This window comes from Canariomyces notabilis, assembly GCF_033297395.1.
Source record: "Canariomyces notabilis strain CBS 508.74 unplaced genomic scaffold N656scaffold_7, whole genome shotgun sequence".
Taxonomy (NCBI): Eukaryota; Fungi; Ascomycota; class Sordariomycetes; order Sordariales; family Chaetomiaceae; genus Canariomyces; species Canariomyces notabilis.
The window spans coordinates 412,973-434,530 of record NW_027041829.1 but is presented as its reverse complement, the minus strand read 5'-3'; the positions used below and the strand labels follow the sequence as shown (position 1 = coordinate 434,530).

General features: G+C 53.4%; 7 protein-coding genes across 7 annotated transcripts; 4 read left to right on the top strand and 3 right to left on the bottom strand.

Moving 5' to 3' along the window:
• Positions 1-1,979: 1,979 nt before the first annotated feature.
• Positions 1,980-2,999, bottom strand: N656DRAFT_777811 (uncharacterized protein). The gene has a single exon (XM_064814887.1). The coding sequence runs from the start codon at positions 2,609-2,611 to the stop codon at positions 2,051-2,053; it is 561 nt and encodes a 186-aa protein (XP_064671370.1). The 5' UTR covers positions 2,612-2,999; the 3' UTR covers positions 1,980-2,050.
• A 1,657-nt stretch (positions 3,000-4,656) lies between these two features.
• Positions 4,657-5,462, bottom strand: N656DRAFT_599658 (uncharacterized protein). The gene has a single exon (XM_064810249.1). The coding sequence runs from the start codon at positions 5,195-5,197 to the stop codon at positions 4,724-4,726; it is 474 nt and encodes a 157-aa protein (XP_064671369.1). The 5' UTR covers positions 5,198-5,462; the 3' UTR covers positions 4,657-4,723.
• A 24-nt stretch (positions 5,463-5,486) lies between these two features.
• On the top strand, positions 5,487-7,052 carry N656DRAFT_695368 (uncharacterized protein; the record flags this gene model as incomplete). The annotated part of the gene is made up of 1 exon (XM_064810687.1): positions 5,487-7,052. A coding segment is annotated over one exon (1,566 nt), but the record flags the coding sequence as incomplete, so codon positions are not given.
• A 209-nt stretch (positions 7,053-7,261) lies between these two features.
• N656DRAFT_599660 (uncharacterized protein) lies at positions 7,262-7,745 on the bottom strand. Its single transcript, XM_064810250.1, has one exon. The coding sequence runs from the start codon at positions 7,611-7,613 to the stop codon at positions 7,368-7,370; it is 246 nt and encodes an 81-aa protein (XP_064671367.1). The 5' UTR covers positions 7,614-7,745; the 3' UTR covers positions 7,262-7,367.
• A 1,914-nt stretch (positions 7,746-9,659) lies between these two features.
• On the top strand, positions 9,660-10,801 carry N656DRAFT_836138 (kinase-like protein; the record flags this gene model as incomplete). The annotated part of the gene is made up of 3 exons (XM_064818769.1): positions 9,660-9,790; positions 10,037-10,214; positions 10,277-10,801. 3 exons carry the CDS (start codon positions 9,660-9,662, stop codon positions 10,799-10,801), a joined length of 834 nt encoding a protein of 277 aa, XP_064671366.1.
• Positions 10,802-11,992: 1,191 nt separating this feature from the next.
• On the top strand, positions 11,993-13,962 carry N656DRAFT_599551 (uncharacterized protein). The gene is made up of 3 exons (XM_064810248.1): positions 11,993-12,346; positions 12,411-13,374; positions 13,522-13,962. The coding sequence occupies exons 1-3, from the start codon at positions 12,245-12,247 to the stop codon at positions 13,743-13,745; spliced, it is 1,290 nt and encodes a 429-aa protein (XP_064671365.1). The 5' UTR covers positions 11,993-12,244; the 3' UTR covers positions 13,746-13,962.
• A 582-nt stretch (positions 13,963-14,544) lies between these two features.
• Positions 14,545-16,259, top strand: N656DRAFT_599541 (uncharacterized protein). The gene is made up of 4 exons (XM_064810247.1): positions 14,545-15,167; positions 15,245-15,564; positions 15,643-15,726; positions 15,781-16,259. Exons 1-4 carry the CDS (start codon positions 14,701-14,703, stop codon positions 16,173-16,175), a joined length of 1,266 nt encoding a protein of 421 aa, XP_064671364.1. The 5' UTR covers positions 14,545-14,700; the 3' UTR covers positions 16,176-16,259.
• The last annotated feature ends 5,299 nt before the right edge of the window (positions 16,260-21,558 follow it).

The window sequence follows — 21,558 nt, the reverse complement described above, 5'->3', positions numbered from 1 at the left end:
CCAAGCTCAGCACACTTCCAATCATGCCGCACACTCTTAGAGCAGCAGAGTGTGTGGACTGACATCAAGCTATACCACGGATAAGCATGGCTCGGCCTTGGTGAGCTTGTTCAGCCACCTAGCTGCGTGTCGCCCAACCTTTGTGGCTCTCGTCTCCCTACCGTCAGCATGGACAGCAATGCCAACCTTGGCCTTACAGGGATGGTTACTGCGCCGTCCGCGTCCGATATACCCGTTGTCTGAATCTTCGTTGCTCCTGTGACAGTGGCCTCGAGTGATTAAAACAAGCCAACGGGGCAGACTTTTGACTACGCCGCCACGGTCCAGTCAATGTATACCTGAAAGTAAAGGCATTGTAAGAACGGCTACTGGATGGCTAGCCCTGGCTAATCGGAGCTCGCTCTTTCTCTTCGTCCCCATTCCCGCCCAACCTATGGTAGAGAACTTAGCGTGTGCGTTATCGGGCTGCTGTCCGACTCCTGGCGTTCTTATGTTGGGTTGAGCAACCGTTTGGACTATGTCACAGCCTTGAGGGCTCACGTACAGCAACCACGTTCCAAGCAAACCACTTTTAATTGCTTTCCTTGCTGAACTTGCAATGGTTCCAACATGTAAACCGTTTGAACCAACACAGCAGCGGAGCCACATGATTGCACCTACCTACTATTAGCCAGCACTTTCTCGCGCTATACTACAAGAAGATAAGCCGTAGTCGAGCCTCGCACGAAGGGTTGCTCGGATTGGTGCGATGTGAGAATGTGTCTGCGAACTGCGAAGTGATAACATGCGATCTACTTCGTATCTGTGATCTACATGTAGGGAAACATGTGGCCAGTGCTCGAGGATGTGGCCGTACACTACCTTACTCCGTAGTGAACCCGCCTAGCCCAGTTATAGTACTCCATGAGTGTAATTCTCATCAGTCCATTTTTCACGGCCAGGCACAACTTTTGCAGTTGGTCTTTAACAGAGGGCTCAATCAGTTAGCGTAGCGAGTTTCTTTTTCTGAGAGTCCCAAGCCTTTTCTCTGCATATAGTGTGCGCTCTATCCATGTATGACGTGCTTCGGAAAATCTCCAACAGCGCTTGCAGCGGCTTGACTGCAAGGGTGGTGGGAGGTGCGGCACGTCTCCCGGAGGTAAATACTGGTACTTGTACAGTGCAGCTGCACCGATTGTCTTGTTGTCCGTACCTTGCCTATGCTTTCTCTTTGTTTGTCCCATCAATCCCAGAATCATTCTTTGAATGCGGATTAACGGTGGGTTTCTAGTGTAGGAGCATGTGGCGGTTCGACCAGTCGCCATTCGTCTGTCCGGTTTCCGCACCCCACTGGAGGTCAGTTCCATTACCTAATAAGGTGTTACACCCTCGGAAGTCGATTTCACAAGGGAAAGGAGGCGGGATGTAATTATATGTTCCCGTTGAGGCTGAATTGAGTGTGCTTTTCTGGAGTCAGCTTGGTATACCAGATTTACAGCTATGTATACTACTAGTAAATGCTCAAATGCTACTATCAAGTCACTGGGGCAGGGCCTGAATCAACTACCTAGGAGCGGGCGGCGCATCCAAAGGGCGACGGGAGCTTTCCCATACCTATCAAATTGCCATCTGCCGTGATCAGCCAAGCACCGATCAACAGGGCATAAATACATGTGGATTGTGGAGATGGTTAGTTGATCACATAGGTACCGTTGTCTAAGGTGGTTCCCGTAGCTTTACATATTAACGTACTGTTCGCACGTACCTAATTCTCTCAGCTTGGCTTGGTGAGAGTCGTGGGACAGGGTCAGGGTTGTGGCTGCGGTTGGCTTGCGAGACGGACGCCCTACCCGAAGGCAATGGGCATCATACATAGGTGCAGAATCCTGCATGGCCCGATATGGTATCATCCGGGTGCTCGAAAACGCTAATAACTGCGGTATGTGTCCCTTCCCGTGCCGCGTTTTTCAGCCCTTGATAGAGCTGCCATTGGGCAGTCGCCGAGCATTGCTTGATGTTGACAGAGCCTCGCAGATCATGAACCGGTTGCGCTGCTGCCCTTCCAGCACGCTCATCTCTTGCCAAAAGGCGTGCGCACCTGATGGGTCAAAGCACGTTGCATTAGAAGCACAGGCGGCCTCTTGAGACATGGCACGTCACCGCTACTCTGAGACCATATCGGCTTCTTATCACGTCGTCGTCCGCGCCGCATCAGCGTGAGGCACGTACAGCCAGCGAGCTTCCACGCTTGATAAGCGCCCGAGATGCTGCAACGCTGCGGTGAACCTATCGATGATATAAGATAGTATCGTGGCAGATTATAGGTCGCAGGGTCCTTTACGACCGAAACAGACAATTGAGCACGAGACAAACTCTCTGCGTCTGCCTTGGATGGTGGGGTGCATGCTGGCCCCTGACGATAATGTTCCGGCTGCTTCGGTTGAAAGAGGACGGCACGGACACTGCGAGGCGTCAGGTCTGATAAAACCCTTCGATCCTCAAGGAGAGAATCGAAGTGTCTTGCGCCAGAAAGGTAGCCGTGGCCGCAAGCAAGGCAGCTGGCTATCGCCGGCGGTTGGAAGCCGACGCTCAAGGTTGTTCCGGCAGGTTGGAAAGTGGAATCATGGTGCATTGCGAGGTTAGATGTACTGTGGTGCTAGAGGATTGATATCCTTCATCCTACTGAACTGACGTGTGATCAGAAAAGTAGTGCCACGTCCATTGCCGACACAGGGACCAGCACCAGCAATGCGGCAGCGGCTTATACATCTTGCTGCCGCAGACGTGAGGTGAGCAGCCTTGATATTACTCCGCAGTTGACTAGACGTCAGGTCAAGGTAAAGAAGCACTCTCTCTCAAGGTATTTTGGGGATGGCGCACATGGCGCACCACTTCGCAGCAGAACCAATAGCAAGGCTCCAAGCTAGTTCTGGGAGATGCTCCCGCTGTTCCGTTATCTTTCTGGTTGTCTGATGAAACGAGGCAAGGCCGGCGTTGTGAGACTGCGCAATACTCGCTCTCGGGTACGCAATCCCGTCTTATCTTGCAGGTACTGTACCGGGGTAGCAGACAATTTTGCCCTGCACAGTAGACTATAACGTTAGCAAATACACATGTAACATTAGTGTTGTTAAATAAATCAAACAATTTGCTCACCTTAGCTAGGCTGATACGTTAGAATTGGGAAGGGTTCCAAACTTCCAGTCGAGCCTTGACTCCGACCCTGAGCTTGATGCATCAATCGGGGTTTGCGATAGTTTCGCTATCTCACCGTCTCACGGTTCTCACCGGCTCTGCTGGCGTCATGCGCATTCTCAATTTCTCACCGATCTTCGTTGTTGCTTGTTTTGCCGATGGGCAGTGGAGCTGTCGTGCTTGCAGGCAATGTTTGCTTGGCAGGGCCAGCTTCGCGGAGAAGGATGAGAAACCTCAGGCAGAAACGGGATCTTATCTTGGACCCCCACAGATTGCTTTTCCCAGCCCATGTGGCATCCCTTTGGGTCCCCACACTGATCCCTGTCAGAGCATCCTCTCTCCAACCTTCAACCCTGTGTCACGCTGATAAAGTCGCAGATTCTGGCCTCCAGTTCGTCCGACACGGCAATCCCCTGAGCCGACCAACTGATAGACTGGACTCTCCTTGCAACGGCCAGAGGACCCTCATGGCCGCTTTTGGACAATCGGAGCCATCATCGAAGGGAGGGGAATCTGGAAGAAGTGAAGAGGAATGGAAAGCCAGGATGAAGAAATGGCTGCTCGTCCAACAGGTCCAGACATGTGCCCGGCGTGCAGTGCGCTAGGCGAGGGCCAAGGTCAAGGGTTGTCTTCCGGCTTTCTTCGCCGTTGAGACTTGAGAGCAGGGCCACGCTAAAGTGAACCCACTTTTCCCCATCCGGGCAGCGTCTTCTCCACGTCCCGCCCACGCCCGCTCGTGGAAAAACCCTTCTCATCAATGCGCGCAGATGACAGAAGCACCTTGATGCCAGTGTATGTACACGATACCAATTACACGGGCAGACACACTACAGTATGGTCGGGTATGTGTGCCGTAGAATACCGAACATCCACGAGGCTCGCAATAATAAATACAGGACAGAGTCGCGTCGCTGCGCGGTAGCCAGTAATTATGAGAACACCGTGACTTTCGTATTTGGCCCCCGTCTATCAAGGTAATTGCTCGCAGCACGGTCCCGAAGTTGCTGAGGATATTGTCACGTCACCTGTCGCAATTGCTGCGACGACGGGGGCTCAGAGGTACATACAATAGCGGGTACTTGGTCCTGGTTCAGACAAGGCGTAGCAGCGCATAAACTGGGACCTGATTTATCGCACCTTGGCCCGCAGAACCCTGGTACCTCGCTAATGCCGAAGACGCGCTGGAAACCCACCAGAAAAGCCTGGTACTTTCTGTCGTCCAGGGGAGCGGGTTATCTCGCTCAAATGCAGCTGCTGTCGGCGCTATCTCGCAAAGTCTCCCTCCCACTTTCTCGCTCTGGCCTCTCTCTATTCCCGCCTTCGCAACCCTCAACAAGGCACAGCGTAGCTTCCCCATATTGCTATTCCACAATTCTTGTCCTCTTTCCATTCTGTCTCCCGTCTTGACTATGTAACTCGTACATATTTAACCCGCAACACGTTTCCTGGAGCAGAAAACGGAAATTCAGGTTAGCCGCCCACAACGCCTCAAAAGGTCGCTCGCCCGGTCCTTATCGGTGAGGGACCCTCGTCGCATTATAGATGCTATCTACGCCACGGCAAGCGAAACGGCTTTCTTCCCGCCAGCTTTGCAACCTCGCCGGTCGCCAGGCGTATCAGACCTGATACCTGGTGATATCGCACCGCTTCCCTGTCTGCCTATCAGAGGCTCAGACCCCAAAGCTCGCATCGTGGTATCAGATACGGTCCAGCGTTGGGACACACAGTCACACACTGCGCCAGGAATTTCACCGAGGCCACACCCATTCCATTTTGTTGCCCTCCTCTGGTCCCTGCCTCCTTTACTGTTGCCTCGTCCCCTGATTGAGGCCGCAGATGGGCGCCTGATAACCCGCCCGCCTTGTCCTCCTCGTTCCCCGGTCCCGCTGCGCTTTGTACCACAACATATCTTTGTTCGCCGTGACAGAGCCGCTCCGGGTCCCTGACTACCTACGATAGACGGATAACTAGAGGGATCCCCAGGAATCATACACCCTGGGCCCGCCTTTTCCGCTCCACTCATGTGAGAGTGACTGCCGACGCCCGACTCCTACCGCTGCTCTATGGATATCTCCCGGCCTCTCGAAATCCTTAGTGCCATGTTTAATTACCGGTAATCGCGTCGTTGCTCGGCTCATTACTCTTTTCCCTCCATTGTCCCCTCCTCTTCTTTTCCCCCAGACACTACCCCCCTTATCGGAACACATCAACATCAAACACTCCCGTCATTGATCTCAGTCCGCTGGTTCCCGGAAGTAGCCTCAGGACACTACTCTTTCGGACGGCTACGGCGCCCGCCCTGCGTCCTAGAGATGTCGACACACTCACCCTCTCCGTCACCGTTGCAGGTGGCAACCAACAGCAGCTCAGCCGACGAGACCAAGATGCCGAAGGGACACTGTCGGTACATCCTACTTCTCCCCGAAATCAAGGGCCAGAGGTGCGCATGCGTCTGTTTCTCGCTCAACAAGGGCATTCCTGGCGCCACCTGCGACTGTGGCCACCTGGCTTGTTTCCACAACAACGAGCCTGAGCCGTCAACGGAGCAGAAGCACGAGCTGGAGCTGCTGAAGAAGCGGATACAGCACCTCGAAGATCAGCTCTCCAAGGAGCAAGACGACGTATTGGACAGTGTTGTCAGCAGGCTAAACGAAGTCGAAGACCATCTCGAAAAGACCAGGGACGAGTTCAGCGAGCAGATCAAAGGTGCCTACCGGAACGTCAGCATGACGTGGCGCTCCATCGAGCAGGCCGAGCGCAAGAACCAGCAGCAGGATGAGCAGCTCGGCCAGATTTACGACAAGCTTAGAGACCACGACGAGCGGCTCGACAGATTGCATGCCGGGCAATTGGAACTCCGCGATGCTGACCTCAGCCTGGAAGAGCGCATCGAGAACTTGACGGAAACGCTGGAAGAAGAGGAGGAATTGCGCCTAGCGTCGGCAGCAGCATCAGTATCGGCCAGGGGCCCCAGGAGGAGATCAACATCCGACGCGTCCCGCCCAAACGCCGGCCCTTTGGGCCCTTTAGGGCTAGGCTCCGCCGCTCCGCCCTCATCACGCATCGCACCCCCCCAAACATGCCGATCGTCGCCGTCGACAGGCCTGTCGGGCAACAGCGGCAGGCAAGGATATACCGGCGGACCCGAGCGCGACGCGAACAGCTACCGCCAAGCGACCCAGTTAATGAGACCTCGGCCGACACCGGCCGCCTCGGCCGCCTCGGCCAGGTCCACAGGCGCGTGGACAGTCCACATCTCTCTCCTTCCACATGCCTATGTCCCAATGCCGTTCGAGCGGAACACCAACGCGTACCAGCGCTGCCTGTCGCGGGGTCTGCACCAGGTGGTGGCAGTGCAGGGTCCGGATGCGGCGTCGTTCGCAGCGGCGGTGGAGAAGGCGTTTGGCCAGTTCCTGCGGGGCCGCGAGTGGATGCCGCTGCAGGCCAAACTGTGCGACGCCGAGACGCTGCAGGGTCTGCCGATGCTGCGGCAACTGGAGCCCAGCCTGATCGAGTCAGCGGGAGGCAAGTATGACCACGAGTTTCTGCGGCGCCACTGCGCTGTCTGCGACTCGAGAGACATGATCGACTCTTTGTACATCGCCATGCGCCGACACACCATTTCGTGGCACACATTGCGACACTCCCCCGTTTTCATGGAGGGGTTAGAAGACTGCTGGGCCTATGATCCCCTTCTGGACACGGACCCTTTTGATGGCGACATGGCCGTCGACGATGAGGATCGGCCGGCTGCGGGTGACCTCACCATGTCGCTGCCCGTGTCCGTGTCGGTGCCTGGGCTGAAGAAGAGGCCCCTGGCCGAGATGTCAAGGTCCAACAGTTTCGGCTCGACAGGCGCTGCTGTCGATGCCAGCGCCGGTGCCTCGGAGAGCGATGAAGCTGCGGTGAGGGTGAAAAGGACTTGTCCACCGTCGAGTACCATCGTAGAGATGCGACGGAGGGATATCAAAACTGCGTGAGCCGTGCAATGCACGCTGTCCCCGCAACTGAGCAATGCAACCCACCCCTACTGCTGCAGAACAACGATAGTGGGCCCGCGAGATGAGGACAGAATCCGACCGGTGATCATAACGAGTTGAATAGACTGTGACAACATAGCTCGCACGACGATGACGCGACAGTTGAGGCTTGGGGGAATAATCTTATAGACGCATTTTGGAACTGTATGGGGATCAATGGGCGCGGAAGGGAAACGGCAAATGGGGTTGGGTTTGGGGCGTTCGACGGAGACGGGGCGTACTTGACGATAACTGAAGAGCTGGGACAATTTCTTTCTGGGTTGCTCGGGTTGGAGTGATTGGGCCTTGATTCATTTTGTTATGTCTTCTCCGATTGGTTCTTGATGCCCATGGATGAAGGAAAGATAGGCGGCGCCTTTCTTCTCCTTCTACATTTGCCCTCCTGCTTCCCCGCTCCATAATCCAGAGTCTGTCTTATCTTATCCGTCGTCTTTCTCTGTCTGGGCAGCGCTGATGGTAGTGGTGACGGCGTGGTAACCGCAAAAGAGTCGACGTAGATGATAGTTGCTGGTGTTGTGGAGAGGTTTGGGTGGGTAGGGGGGCGCGAATGAACGAGCCGTGTTTGATATGACGTGATGCAATGCGATGCGGTAGATCAGAGCAAGCAAGGCTCAAGGGGTAGTCCTCGAACATAGAAGCCACCTTGAACTACGGCTACAGCTATGGGTGTGGATATGGACATGGACATGGACATGGAATGGGCATGGCGGTCTAGGGGCGCTATCATTCAAAGTGGTCGTCATTTCAACCTGAATAGACTTCTCTTGTTGTCTCTGGTCGTCAGGCGGGTTTTGGTTTACTGCAAATTTGTATGTACATACTGTACTGTACTGTACCGTACATACAGTACAGACATACCTAGGCAAAGTACTACCTTACGCTACAGTGCTGAATATCAGCTTTGCACTTGTCCGCCATAAGTGCTACTACTGGTATTCGTAGGTAGTACTGAATATCAACCAACTACCTACTCCTTCTGAGACTGGCTATCTCAAGATTGATGCAATTTCTCTTGGTATTGAGATCCTTGATCATGTCCTGAGCGTACGAACTTTACCTCGGGTAGCTTAGAAGAGACGGAAGCAAGGTAACACTGACTACCGTATTCTCCTGCCACGGCTCGATCCCGCCAAAGCTGCCATCAAAACAAATACGGTAAAACCTTGGACACACCCGAGCGAGGCCTTTCAAACCTCGGGCCATGGAGTTATTTGGTGTCGGTTAGTTTCGGGAGCGCGCTAAAAACACGCGCGGACCGCGCTTGTCTCGATTTTTAGGCTGGAGTTGTGGAGAAGGGTCGTGCATTGGACTGGGGTGTAACGGTATGTAGTTACGGTATGTACCAAGCTATGTGGCCCGTGCCCACTCACACATCCACTACTACGTCCGTCTTGGACTTCATGGGCAGTGATGTGAGAGAAGTTGAGACGAAAGTGATTGAACAGCTCCTATACTGCTTATCAGAGGGTGGGTGGAGGAGAAGAGAGGCCCTTCGTGTGGTAAATGAACTCGGAATTATCCCTAAATGCATTATGCAGTTGATATCAGGTTGGTTGAAACTTGAAGGCATGACCGTCGACGAGAGTGAGACTGAGGAGATCAAGAGGCGGAAGAGTGGTCACACAGACCCTTTACATAATTATAAACATTTGTTTGGATGAAAGAACGACGTTGCCAGCGTCAAGTCAGCATCCAAGGATACACGTCTTAGACTGGAAGTGGAGTCTACAGATGAACTTGAGACAGTCACCGTCGGGCTAGAAGTGGCATCTCGCCAGGTCTTGAGCTACCCTAAATGACTACTCGGAAACAGGTCTCTATAATTGCTAGCATCTATGCTAGGTTGAGCTGGAAAAGCTCCTTTCTAGTGACCGTTTTTCTTCAGCTACTTCTGTCTGCAAATTTCGGATCCCAGGCCGCAGGAAGAGGGCTGGCAATGTCAATACGTCGAGATCACATTCTCCTTCCAGCAGATAAAGTACTTTATTGACATCCACAATAGCTTGGAGGAAAGTTCCATTCAGCGCCAGGTATTCTTGTCAAGCGCCCAGGCTCGCTCCTTCCTTCCCTACACGTTGACTGAGTCGACCACAGTTCAGCCAAGTCAATGTAATGAAACAACGGACAAGCGTTGAATATCTCTGTGCTCGTCTTAGGAAATCACTATTCCCAAATTATTGAAAACTGACACCTAGCACTCCGTCACGAGTCCGCGCTAAGCCCAGAGATGAAGCACAACATCAACCTCCCCAACGGAAACCTGGCCACACTGAGCTTGGATCAAGTTTGTGTCCAAGACATATACCGCTTGGACTCGTGCTTGCCTCCTATAAGTTTCCCGCAAACCCCTTTGCAACCTCTCCCAAAGTCGTTCCAGTTATCTCCTAGTGTCGTTGTTGTGATTCTCGCACATAAACAGCCACAGTTCCAACAACGACAACCGTTATGCAGAACACACTTGACGCCATACGCGGCAAAAAGCTCCACCTTAGTAACTTCAAAATAAGGCACAAGGTTGGAAAGGGCTCGTATGGGACAGTCTTCGCAGCCCGGCACCGCCAATCTGGTGCTGTTTGGTACGTATCTATATCTAAATACCATGTGCTGTCACTGCGTTCTCGCCCTTCATCTTCCTCGCTTACTGCTTGTTAGTCAGTCAATGGGAATACTCGAATTGGCTGGGAGAGCAAACTCTATAGGCGTCACTGCAGTTGGAGCTGGCGGTCCCCGAGTCCCCGCAGCGCGCACCGGCTACCCCCCACAACCCCCTTGAGCAATCTAAACAAAGCAAATAGTTGACTAACATGGTGATGAATGGACAGCGCCATCAAGACAATAAACAAGGCGAGACTCCGGACTCGGGGAGCAGAGGATCTTGTGAAACGCGAGGTGGACATTCACAGCCAACTTCGTTACCGAGGAATCTTGGAACTTTACACCTGGTTCGAGGATTCATACAACTACTTCCTCGTAATGGAGTATGCCCCCGGCGGTGAGCTGGTGAGTCCCCCCGTCAATCTGATGCAGCATTCATCGACCGAGCAACCTGACAATCTGGTCAGCTCAGAGCCCTGCGGCAGGAAGGCCCATTCTGCGAACGACGGGCAGCCAACTACTCGGCCCAAATAGCTGCGGCGTTGCAGTACTTGCACAGCAAGGATGTCATCCATCGGGATCTCAAGCTCGAGAACGTCCTGCTGCAGGCGAACGGGAAGCTGATGCTGGCCGACTTTGGCCTCAGCGTGAGCTTGCCGCCGGGCACTCAACTGTATGACAGCTGTGGCACCCTGGACTACAGGGCTCCCGAGGCACTGGGAGGGCAGGGCTACTCGCGGGAGATCGACATGTGGGCCCTCGGTGTCATGACGTACGAGTTCCTTACGGGTCGGCTCCCATTCTACAGCGAGGATGACGCGGTCGTCAGGGAGAGAATAGTGAAGGCGGATATCACGCCTCTCCCGACGTCAGTGTCTTACCTTGCCAGGGAGTACGTGCATTCGTTGCTCGAGCTAGATCCATGCTGGCGACTTTCATGTAATGAGGCGCTTCTCGATCCCTGGATTCTAGAGCACTGCCAACGGTGTTAGGGTTCTTTTTCGGCGTGCCATATAGCATTGGGGTATGGAACGGCCTTGGCGTAAAACAACCGAGATCACGGTGGAATAATGCGATGGCGTTTGCATTGATACAAGATACCCATGTGTTCGGTCTGCAGCGGCGCATGATGGACTGGGGTGCCAGGGCGTTGTCCGAGTGGTTTTAATCGTCAGTCTGGTGGGATTCATGTATATTCCCTCAGAAGGGATATACTGGAGAGAACTAGACCGAAGACATAGACAGTCCGCTTGATTGAATGAACAATGACCCTTCCACATACATGTGCTCCATCGGGAATCGCTGCCGCAATTAAGGCTCTTTCTGCCTACCACATAGTGCGTGAGCTGTCCTTCGAAGGGTAGCTCCGGTCGAGTCTGTAGACTAACCACGTACGAGCTATGAAGGTGGGAGGAAAGACCTAGCGTACCTGCATAAGGCAGCTTGTAATTGGGAATATACTGGCCTTGGTAGCACCCACCTGGTCACCGAGGAAGGACGACGGGAGGCTGCTCAGTCCCACACAGACGTCCGGCTTGGGGGGGGGTGCAAACCTGAAGTGAAAGCCGTTGGAATGAAGTCTAAACCGACCCCTGAGCGTCTTGAGTAAACTCGGTCCGACACCCGGGCAGCCAGCAGAGGTTATGGGAACTTACCAAGATGTGAGCGGAAGGGAGAGGAAGAAGGGGGGGGGGGGGGGGGGGGGGTTGTTTATACTAAATCGAAGATGGTGACGGCCAAGGCAGGGGCCATCTCTCATAAAGAGGATAGAGCGGGACGTTGTCGCCAAAACCGTCGCCGCCTGTTAACTAAGGTACTAGGAAGACGGATACCTAGATAAATAGAGTTAGCTGGCATTTACCATGTCGATCTCGAAATGTGACATTGAAGACCAGCGGATCTTCTCTCGGAAGTCTACCCGGAACCAGGTTGGCATCGGATTGAAAATCGCACTCTTGAAAGCGACCTATTCCATGTGATACTCGATTTGTATCTGTGAAGTGTGAACCTGGGACGTAACTGCCGTACGGAGTACAGTACCTAAAATATGTACAACATGAACAAAGCAGCTCTAACAAAGGCCTGGTTTCCCAATCTCGCCGAATATCCACCAATGAGAAGGTCAGATCTCCAGATCCCTATAACGAAAGTGGGTCGTGCCCACCTGCAGCTCGCAAGGCTGGCGGAAAACCGCCACGGCGCATGTCATCGGCTTCGACCCTCTGCTAATTAACCACAAGACACAAGTACACTTACAGCCCGCTCGATGCGGCATTCTTCCCGTCAGTTCCACGCAGCTTGAAGCACACCCGACATTTGATCTGCATCGCTCCTGTTGCCACGAGAGCCAAGCATACTACCCGCATCAACGCTCAGGGCTTCCTAGTTCTCAACCTCTTACTCACTTCCTGCCTCGCACCGCGAAACCCCAAGCCATGGACCTCGACATCGAAATGGACGTTGATGACGTCCAGGATGTACCCGTGGCCGCGATTCCGGAAGCATACACACACGATATTATCACCGGTGAAGAGCAGGTTTGGATGCGCGACCATCTGCACAATTTGGCCACATCGGGCCGCTGACCCCGATCGTTCCTAGGAGCCCGGCGAGGTTGATGAACCCCTTAACGACCAAGACAACACCGAAGTTTCAGATAAAGAGGTAGTCCCATACAAAGTCCACGTTAGAGGTCTAGACACGTTCAATCCGGACGACGTCAAGGCATATCTGGCCGAGCACTACAGCACCAGCCAGCTTAGCCGAGTTGAGTGGATCGACGACAGCTCTGCGAATTACGTCTTCAAGTCTGAGTCGTCAGCCCAGGAAGCGCTTGTTGCTCTTGCCGCAGTCGAGATTTCCGACCCAACTCAGCTGCCCCCACTCGAGGAGATCCCTGCCAAAGGGTGCACACAAAAGCCTGAAGCTTTTCTGCGAATCCGCTTCGCCGTTGTCGGGGACAAGAAGGTCGCTGGTGCTGCTGAGCGCAGCCGATTCTATCTTCTGCATCCGGAATACGACCCGGAGGAGCGTCGCAGACGTGGTGATATTCCCAGGGGCAAGTATCGGGACCGAGATGATCGCTACCGGAGAGACAGACGAGGCGACAGACGGAGGGACACTCGCGATGAGCAGGATCCGGAGCCGTTTGACGCCAGTCTCTATGACGATGCCTCGACAGCACTACCAAAACGAGCTGGAAGACGCTCGCGCTCAAGGCGACGCTCCATGTCAAGGGGCTCTCCCGGCACCGACCGTCCCGATTTGTTCTTTCGGCGGAACCGGGATAAGGAGCTTTTCCCCGAAAAATCTTCTGGCATCGCGCGCGGGTTACGTGATCGGTCGGCTTCGCCGGTAAAAGATCGTGATGGGGATGCCCAGATGGACCTCGACGAGAGCGCGCGGGTTGCTGCTGCTTTGCGTAGTCGGGAGAAGGGTCGGTCAATCAAAGAACGGCTGTCCAAAGATAACCGCACCAAGGAGCTTTTCCCTACCAAACTAGGCTCGGTTTCTGGTGGGAAAGCACAAATGGACCAAGTCAGCGACACAGCAGTCTTGGCAAGTGGTATGTCACAACTCTTTCTAGCAACCAAGTCGCAACAGTGCTCTAGTTACGGATCACTCCGCGCAAGCCCTTGACACGTCACACTCTACTTGCAACAGCCTATGTATCACCAAACCCTGTCTAACGCGTAGCCAGCAAAATTAGCAGAGAGAATCACGCCTCGGCCTGCCTCAACCGGTTCTGGCGGATTCAGTATTCGAGGCATGGCCACTCAACGCGCCACCGACCAGGGCATCGCCATCAAAGGCACCGCGCCTACCGTGAGGGAACTGTTTCCCGAGAAATTCGGAAACGCTGGGAAGGAGCTTTTTGCTGAGAAGCTCGAGGGCAGAGGCCGAAGGAGACAGAGGGCAGAAGACCTGTTTTACTGATATATTGAACCGAATGAGGCTTGCGGAATCAACTTAGCTATGGCGCCATATATCGCTACTCAAAAAGGAGTTGAGGAACACACCGGAAATACCTCGGAGCCGCCCCGCGAACCGAACCTCATTTCACAGAGTCTCAACCGTAGTCGGCCGTTTCATTTGGGAAAAACCTCCAGTTTAGATGAATCCGAGCCCGCAGCGGGGAGACTGCACGCATACGGAAGAGGGCTGACTAGACCCGCTATAGCAGCACCCCAGGTATGGCCTTTCGAGCAGCTTAGTTGACTTGGAGGGTTGGTGTTGATCGGATTCCAGAGGTCGGAAGTTGCCCACACTCAGGCGAGGAACAGAGACCATAGGCTGCTGATTCAGGGGCAGTCATGTCGGTGCTGAAGCACTATACTCAAATGCTTACAGACGGGTTGGCTTCTCACCGTCTCCCTCGGAGGCAATGGAAAAGAAATACAGAGATACCAAATTGCGATCTATTCCCATCAATGTATTCGTCTCGTCTCGTCTCGTTCCCACTCTGGTCCAGCGTTAACGTGCAAGGAGGTGGGCCGGTAAGGGAACAAAAGAAATTGAGGGAGTGACTCCGGGGATATCCTGTGCTTTGGCGAAATCGGTATCCGAGACACGCAGTCATCTGATATCAGTGTGTTCAGCGTTTTGCAAAGGTAGGTGAATATCCTGGTGTGTCACTGGCGAATGATGCTCCTCGTTGCAGTTCAGAAGCCTGTGCCTGCCTACGCGGCCACCTACTTCCCTCGTACCTTCCCCCAACTCTTTCTCACCGTTGATCACCCTCACAGCTACCGCCCACCCGAAGCTCATTTGATCCACTCCCGGAACACTCAGCAGTAACCGGCAAAGTACTACCACGAGAATCCACGATTCCTACCGTCCGATCCTTCATCCCCGCTCCCATCAACCACAATCGTTTACCACCGACATCGATATGGCTGACTCGGCAAGCTGGCTCCGGCCTTTCGCCCGCTCACGCGGTACCGCCATACCGACCTCCAATCCAGGTCAACATGACAATACAAACCCCGCCGCTGCTACGTCGCGGGCCCCAGCCCCAGCAATGGAACCATCTTCCTCATCCACCCTCTCACCGACCCGTGTCAGAGGCGGTCCGGCCGTCCGGCGCGTCAAGAGTTTGTTAAGTCTTGGAGGATCTGGCAGTAGCAACAAGGGCCGCATACACGTACCGGCGCCAGCACCGATCTGGATGCTACCACTGACCGAGCTGGAGCTGGACGGGGACGGTGATTTGTACGGAGCTGGAGTCAGCGGCAGTCGTGGTAGTCGGTGCGGCGGGAGCTTGACGACGTGGCATAACCCGAATCTGATGCAAATGGTGGAGACGCTGAGGGCTGTCATGATTGCAAAGAGGAATGCCCTGGAGGGAATTCCGGTTTGGTCTGTCCCAATTCACACCCTTTCCCTTTTTGGACTTCTGACCTACGCAGAATCTGCTAACGCTTAGTCCACGGCAGCTACAATTCCCACGTCTTAGCCTTGATTGAAGGCTTTGCTCATGTCACTGAGCAGCTGCGCGAAAAAGACGAGGCATTTGCCGAACTTAAGAACATTCGAGAGAAGGAACTTGAGCAGTTCCGAAGCGTCAGCGAAGAGTGGGTGCGTCGGGAGGAGGGTTACAAGGCTGAGGTCAAACGACTCGAGCTCGTCTTGGCAAAGGAGAGCAAAGATGGCGTGGCCTCGGTAGCAATGGCCAGACAGGGAAGTCTGGTCGATCGGGCTGGGTCGAAGCGTTTCCGAGCTAGGGTGGAACGGATAAGCAAGTCTGTCGAACATGGTACGTTTCCTCCTACACCCCGCCAAATGTCCAGGCGGACCAGAGAATGTGGCAATCAAGCTGATGGTTGTACTCAAGATGTTGTTGGTACAGACGCAAGACGGCAGCTCGGTGCCCAACCAGTCGATTTCGAGGAAGCCACGACTTCCTACAAAGTATCGGGTATGCCGAAGTCGATCCTGGCCGTATTTGCGGTGCTAATGCTAAGATTCTCAGGTTCAATTCCTCAGATTCTCGATTCGAATAGAGATGTCCTGATGAGTCGCCTCTTGGTACGACAGGCCATAGAGGAGAAGCGTCTCCTCGGTGAACAAGGTCAAATGCTGCCTGCCCCGGCGAGGGCACGCCATGCACAGCACCAGAGAGCTCTCGAAGTGCACAGAAGCACCATGAAAAGCCGGAAGGAGTTTTCATCTTCCTCCGCTTCGAGTTCCCCTACGGACGGTCAAGTCGGGCCTGAGAGGGGACTGCAAAACAGTCAAGACATTGACTGTGCAGACACTCCCAACGACAAACATTCACTCACTAAGCCTCACCGAGCAGTGTCGTTTGAACTTGGTCCGCCCAGGTCTCCTGACTCAGAGGGCAGCGGAAAGCCGCTATCGACTTAGCTTGACCGCAGTACAACAGCCCGTTCAGGTGACAAATCGTTGGAGTTTCCATGGAGCATAAAATCCCAGACACGAAGATAGGCAAATCTGTGGTCTGGCTGGACAGGAAGTGGGGGGAGGCAAAGCCATCGTCGTAGGCACGCGATCTTCAAGAGAGGATAAGGATATATGCTCCCCCAATGCCAGGAGTTGAATGAAAGGGCACACATCCCCGCCGGAAGCGAGTCCCAAGGCCCTGTTACAGGATGTGCATGTGTCTCGGGGAAGCCTATGGGAGCCTATTCACTAGTAAGAGGACTGGCCTATCTTATATGGGCTGAAGGGGATATTCTTCTTTGACCGATGTTTATTCACCGGGAGAATCTGTGTTGGCCCTAGTCACTGGAATGGCATAGGGGGTCTACCTACGGCAATTGGAGCTTGTTAGGCGCTCTTATACTCTCAAGATTGACAACGTGCTGCTGCCAAACAAGCCCAGGCCCCAGACAAAATGGTTTGATTTCGTCTTATATCGCATGACTGAATTCGCTCCGCTGACATCGGCATCCCGCCTTCCTGGGCGGTTGTACTCGATGTTGCAAGGTCTGTACCTGTAGCGGGCCGATCGAGCAAGATGGATAGATAGGCACCAGTACATCACATCTCCAATACAATATCTGGTAGGTATTCCACTGGTTAACGGGCCGATGCCACATCTCCACCTCAGCTGTCATGCTCCGGGCAAGGAGCCTTTGCTCAAGAGGACAATCATGTCGGAGTTGCAGTATGGGCGCTAGGTATTGCTGATAGGTACTTGGACAATGACAGCCCGACTCAGGTCTCTCTGCTCCCGGCGGGCAGGAACCGCCAGCACTGCACCGTACACCACGTAGAGTGTCTCGGGCCGGTAAAGGAGCAGGGGAATTGGTGTAAGAATTTGTTGTGCATACAGGGTGTAGTCTTACAATACATAAACGTACATACATACATCCATTACAGCAACTTGACGGCCTTGTTGGGCCGAGCGGTCATCAAAACCCGGCTCTACGTGTAGAAGCACTGGGCTAAAACTCAGAGGTGTATCGTACTGTAATTACAGTACGGCAGTCACAAATTACCTTAATTGCATTCGCAGCTGAACCTGGGCCCGGATTTGTCAAGCCATCGGTTGGCAAATTTAGATGGTGATGAGTCGGGACGTTGCAGAGCGGGCCGCCAGAAAAACGCTCCCCGAAAAGGCAGGTGGCCGAAAGAGGTGATGGCTGCATGTCATGGCATTTCCAGGAATGCCTGTTCGCTGGTAGGCCCGATACCCGAAGCCGTTTTGGGCCCAGATCGTCGGGTCCTGAAGGCGCGCATGTCAATTGGCTGGGGGGGTTCGGGGGGTTGTGTTAGTCAAACAAACCTTTCAACAAGCCCCTTTTTCTATACAGGCCTTTCCTCTCTTGCCAGAATGTGCTGTCTTTGCCTTTCTTCTTACCTTCGTCGTTTACTTTTCCACTATCGTTTCTTTGTCTCTTGCTTCTGGCGCATGAAGACAATTAGCGCCAAGCATCAGGATTCGATATGAGCAAAATCCAGATTGCAACATCATGCCTATGCCAAGAGCCGCATCTACCACAGTACGTGTAGCTCGGGCAACGCGCCGTACCCGTCATTCTTTATTTCTCGCCTGTTGCTTCTTTGTCAATTGTTCCGTTAAGCCGTCGATAGTCCACTTAATGTATGCCACTTGAAGTGCGTCGCTGCCCGGATCCAGACAAGAATCCAGCCCCAGGCGGAGACTTCATGACTGACGATGACACTGTTGTGTCACCTGCTGTTGTGATCCCGGAACAATGACAGCGTAAGCAAGCAGGCATCACATTTGTCGGCAAGCGTCTGGCAGTATCGATATAAATTGCCTGCTCCCCTAGAGATGGCATAAACTAGGCCTGTGACTCCGAGATTCGGGTTGCAATCGCGGGATGGTCTGTTCTTCGACTCCTCGGATGTCAGTTTCTTCAGGTTGTATTTGGCTAGACGGTGGTGATAAACTTCAATGGCGGCGCCTATCCATCCAGCTCGATGGCTCAACAGCTTGGAATCGTTACTGTGCAGGTTCAGTTGTTACCTAGGAGTCCTTTGCCGACCTCATGCATGAGATTCTGACGAAAGCCGCGAAATTCAGCGCTGGAACTGAGATTCCATCTCCTTGTGGTAATCCTGTTGCCTACTGCCACGGCCTGTTTCTGCAAGCTCGGGAAAGAATTCAGCCTATTGAATGAGATCCAATTTTTGTTTTTGGGTCCTGAAGAGAGGCAGAGGGCTCTACCTACACTGCACGTGCTGTAACTTATATACATGCGCGTTGTAGCAAATGTACTGTGCTACGGATAGACAGAACAATGTTCTACCTAGTGTAGCGTCCAGTGTCCGCTCGCTTGACGCAGCCGCTGAGCCGATCAACAGCAGAGAGCGGAGACGGCCCGGATGTGTCCTCCCTGGCGAACCTGAGAAGCCGTAATCTCTTATCGTCAGGTTTTGCATCAGTCCGCCCTAGGAGTCGCGTCAAGCAGAACACGCGGAAGATATACCGTGCATGCAACACGAGTACGATCGCGGCTTAACCACGAAATTGTTGCGGTATGACCTGATCGCCTCGTTAGCAGCCCATTCAGATCTGCTTCCTTCAGAGGAGTACCGCAATTTGGTAGATTGGCACGATTGGCACACAACTTCCAATAATCAAGCGCGATACGTGCAGAGCGTACGAATCATGTACAATTCGCGGGGTATGCGACTCGGGGAGCACAGACGTCAAGGGGATATATCGGGGTACCTGCATTTCGAGGTCGCCGACCTGGCGTCCCGAGCTGCATATGTGTAATACCACCCTCAGCGGCTCAGGGCCGTAGTAGTACTAGTAACGAGTAGCGTACGGAGGTTGGGGCCAAAAGTCATCACCCGGTTCTGTTGGCAAAGACTGCCAAGACCCAAATACAGTAAGACTCCCACAGTCCATGTCAGCCACGTACCACTGGCCACTATAGGAATAGTGTACGGCTCCCATTTTGCAGGGCTTCATGTGCGGTACCCAATCAGCGGAATCAGTGAGTAGCCGCTAACCCTAACAAAAATACAGTGCGACTGCATTCTTTCCAGCTCTTCACACGCTAACGGCCCTCGCGCTAACAGAACCGGGTGATGACTTTTGGCCCCAACCTCCGTAGACGGCGGCCAAAAAAAAAAAAAAAAAACTGCAACCTTGGTTGTTTTTATTGATTAGCGGGTGTTGTCGCCGGGGAGTGAATGGTCATCCGTCCATCGACGTCGATCCATGGCCGGGATATCGTTGCTCAATTTCTTGGCACCAATGGCAAGTTCCAGCCAATCAACTGTGGGCGACATGGATCGAGTGGCTTGTTCTCTCCAGCCGTGTGGAAAGTGGGCGGTTGGGTTGCATTCAACGAAACAAGAAACAAGCCTTGCTCGTTGCATTCAACACAGGAACCGGAGAGCGGGGTTTTGGTTCCAGTCACTGTTACGCTCGATATCGGAACAGAGAGAGGCAGACGACTAATAACTACAGTTCCATAAGACTAAGTAAGGTACCTTACGAGCCTACATACCTCAAGTGTAAGCATGTGCCATAAAATACGTACTTTTCAATACTAGCGTTGAAGGTCGATCAATCCATGGCCCATTCCCGAAACGACAGTCTCTTGATCCACCTGCCCTGCTCTGGCGCTGGTGGCACGGCGAAATGTTGACGACCGGAATAAGCAAAGGAAAACGTCCCGCAAGCGGAACGTGGCTGTGGGGACCAGAGACAGTCCAAATCTGCAAAACACGTTTTTTCCCCTTGTTTATTGCCTTCGTACCACAAATGTGATGACACTATGTACTGTACATTACGTACAATACAATACACTCCCTACCTACTACGTACACTAGGAAACATTCAGCAGAATAGCAGATAAGCCTGCCCCATCGTCGGTTCTTCTTTCCCGTCAACTAGAAACCTAGGTCGTCATCGCAAAGCCTGGCTGCCCCGGCATCAGCTTGCTCAATTTGCCGCTAACCAGTGCCTAGTGCCTGAGAAACTAACCGCCTCCGTGCATAAGTTGGCCCCAACGGTCTGGGCGCCATGGCTTTGCCGCAGAGGGCTGGGCAAAAGACGGTGATTCTGAGGTGCGCCTGGAAACCCCTCTCTGTCTCCTTTTGCTCCGAGGCGGTAACGGTTTGCTGGAAGCGAGCAAATCGAAGAACGACGTGGCGGGCACCGGCCCAAAACCAGTCTGCATCTTGGGCGTCCACTTACGAAGTACCAGGCGAACTAATACTTGCTGTAGGTACCTCCGTATGTACTGTACAGCACATACAATACAAGTATGTACATACTCCTGCGTAAGTGAACTTCTGTCGAGGCCTTTTCTCGGTTGTCATGCTCAGGCCTGTTCGGTGTTTGGAGCAGATACCTATCTTGGTCGTCGTGTCAACACTGAGGCCGTCGTCCTAATTTCCGCGTCGGGCCTTCGCGGGCTCTGTTGACCATGCCTCATTACGACCTGCTTCCAAGGAAGAAGAGGCGCCGATAGCGTACAGTACAACAAATATCGCGGGTGCTTGCACCGGGTGGAGACGACCTTGACTTCCTTGCATGCTAGGCACTGTACACCTTCATTCCCAATCCCGCCTGATATGCGTCGATGGGACGACGGCATGCGAACCAGGAAAAGGGGAACTTAGATGGGCTGGTCCTCTTGCAACCGAGATCTTCCGGTACATACGCTGCCCGTGAACAGCACTACCATACCATGTAATGTATGTGCATACATAACATACATGTTCTGTATAGTGCACTAGCAGGAGGAGGCCACGGAAAATACCTCCAGCCTGGGGAGGCCTGATATGGGACTTCAGCCGCCCAGAGCCCTTTCCCCTGTTTACGAACCATTTCCTCCACCGACAGATCAGAGCCTCGCATGCATTACATCCCTTCACTTGTGTTTTTCCCCCAGCCGTTCTCGTGTATGCCACTCGATGTGAGGAGCTATTGTCGCCGAGGACTCCAGCCCTGAGATAGATGGCATGTTCAAACCACAAGGTGTAGTTTTCCTAAGCTATGCGCTATGTAGTTCAAGATATGCGCTTTGGCATGCTTCTCGCAATTATTAGTATACAGCCTCTCTTGCTCCGTTAGGGAATTAGGTATATAGGGTACAATGTTCAATCCAATGGTCCTTTCCGTATAGAGTAATCCCCAGTCGATGCGGCGCTGTAGATGAGCCGATAAAATCGCAAAATGTCCACCGAGCCCAGATATCCAAGTAACCTGTGATGCGCCGCCTGATGCTTTTCGCTTGCTTCGAAACTTCCTATAATACATATGACAAAAGGATAAGACGAAAGGAGCTCGACT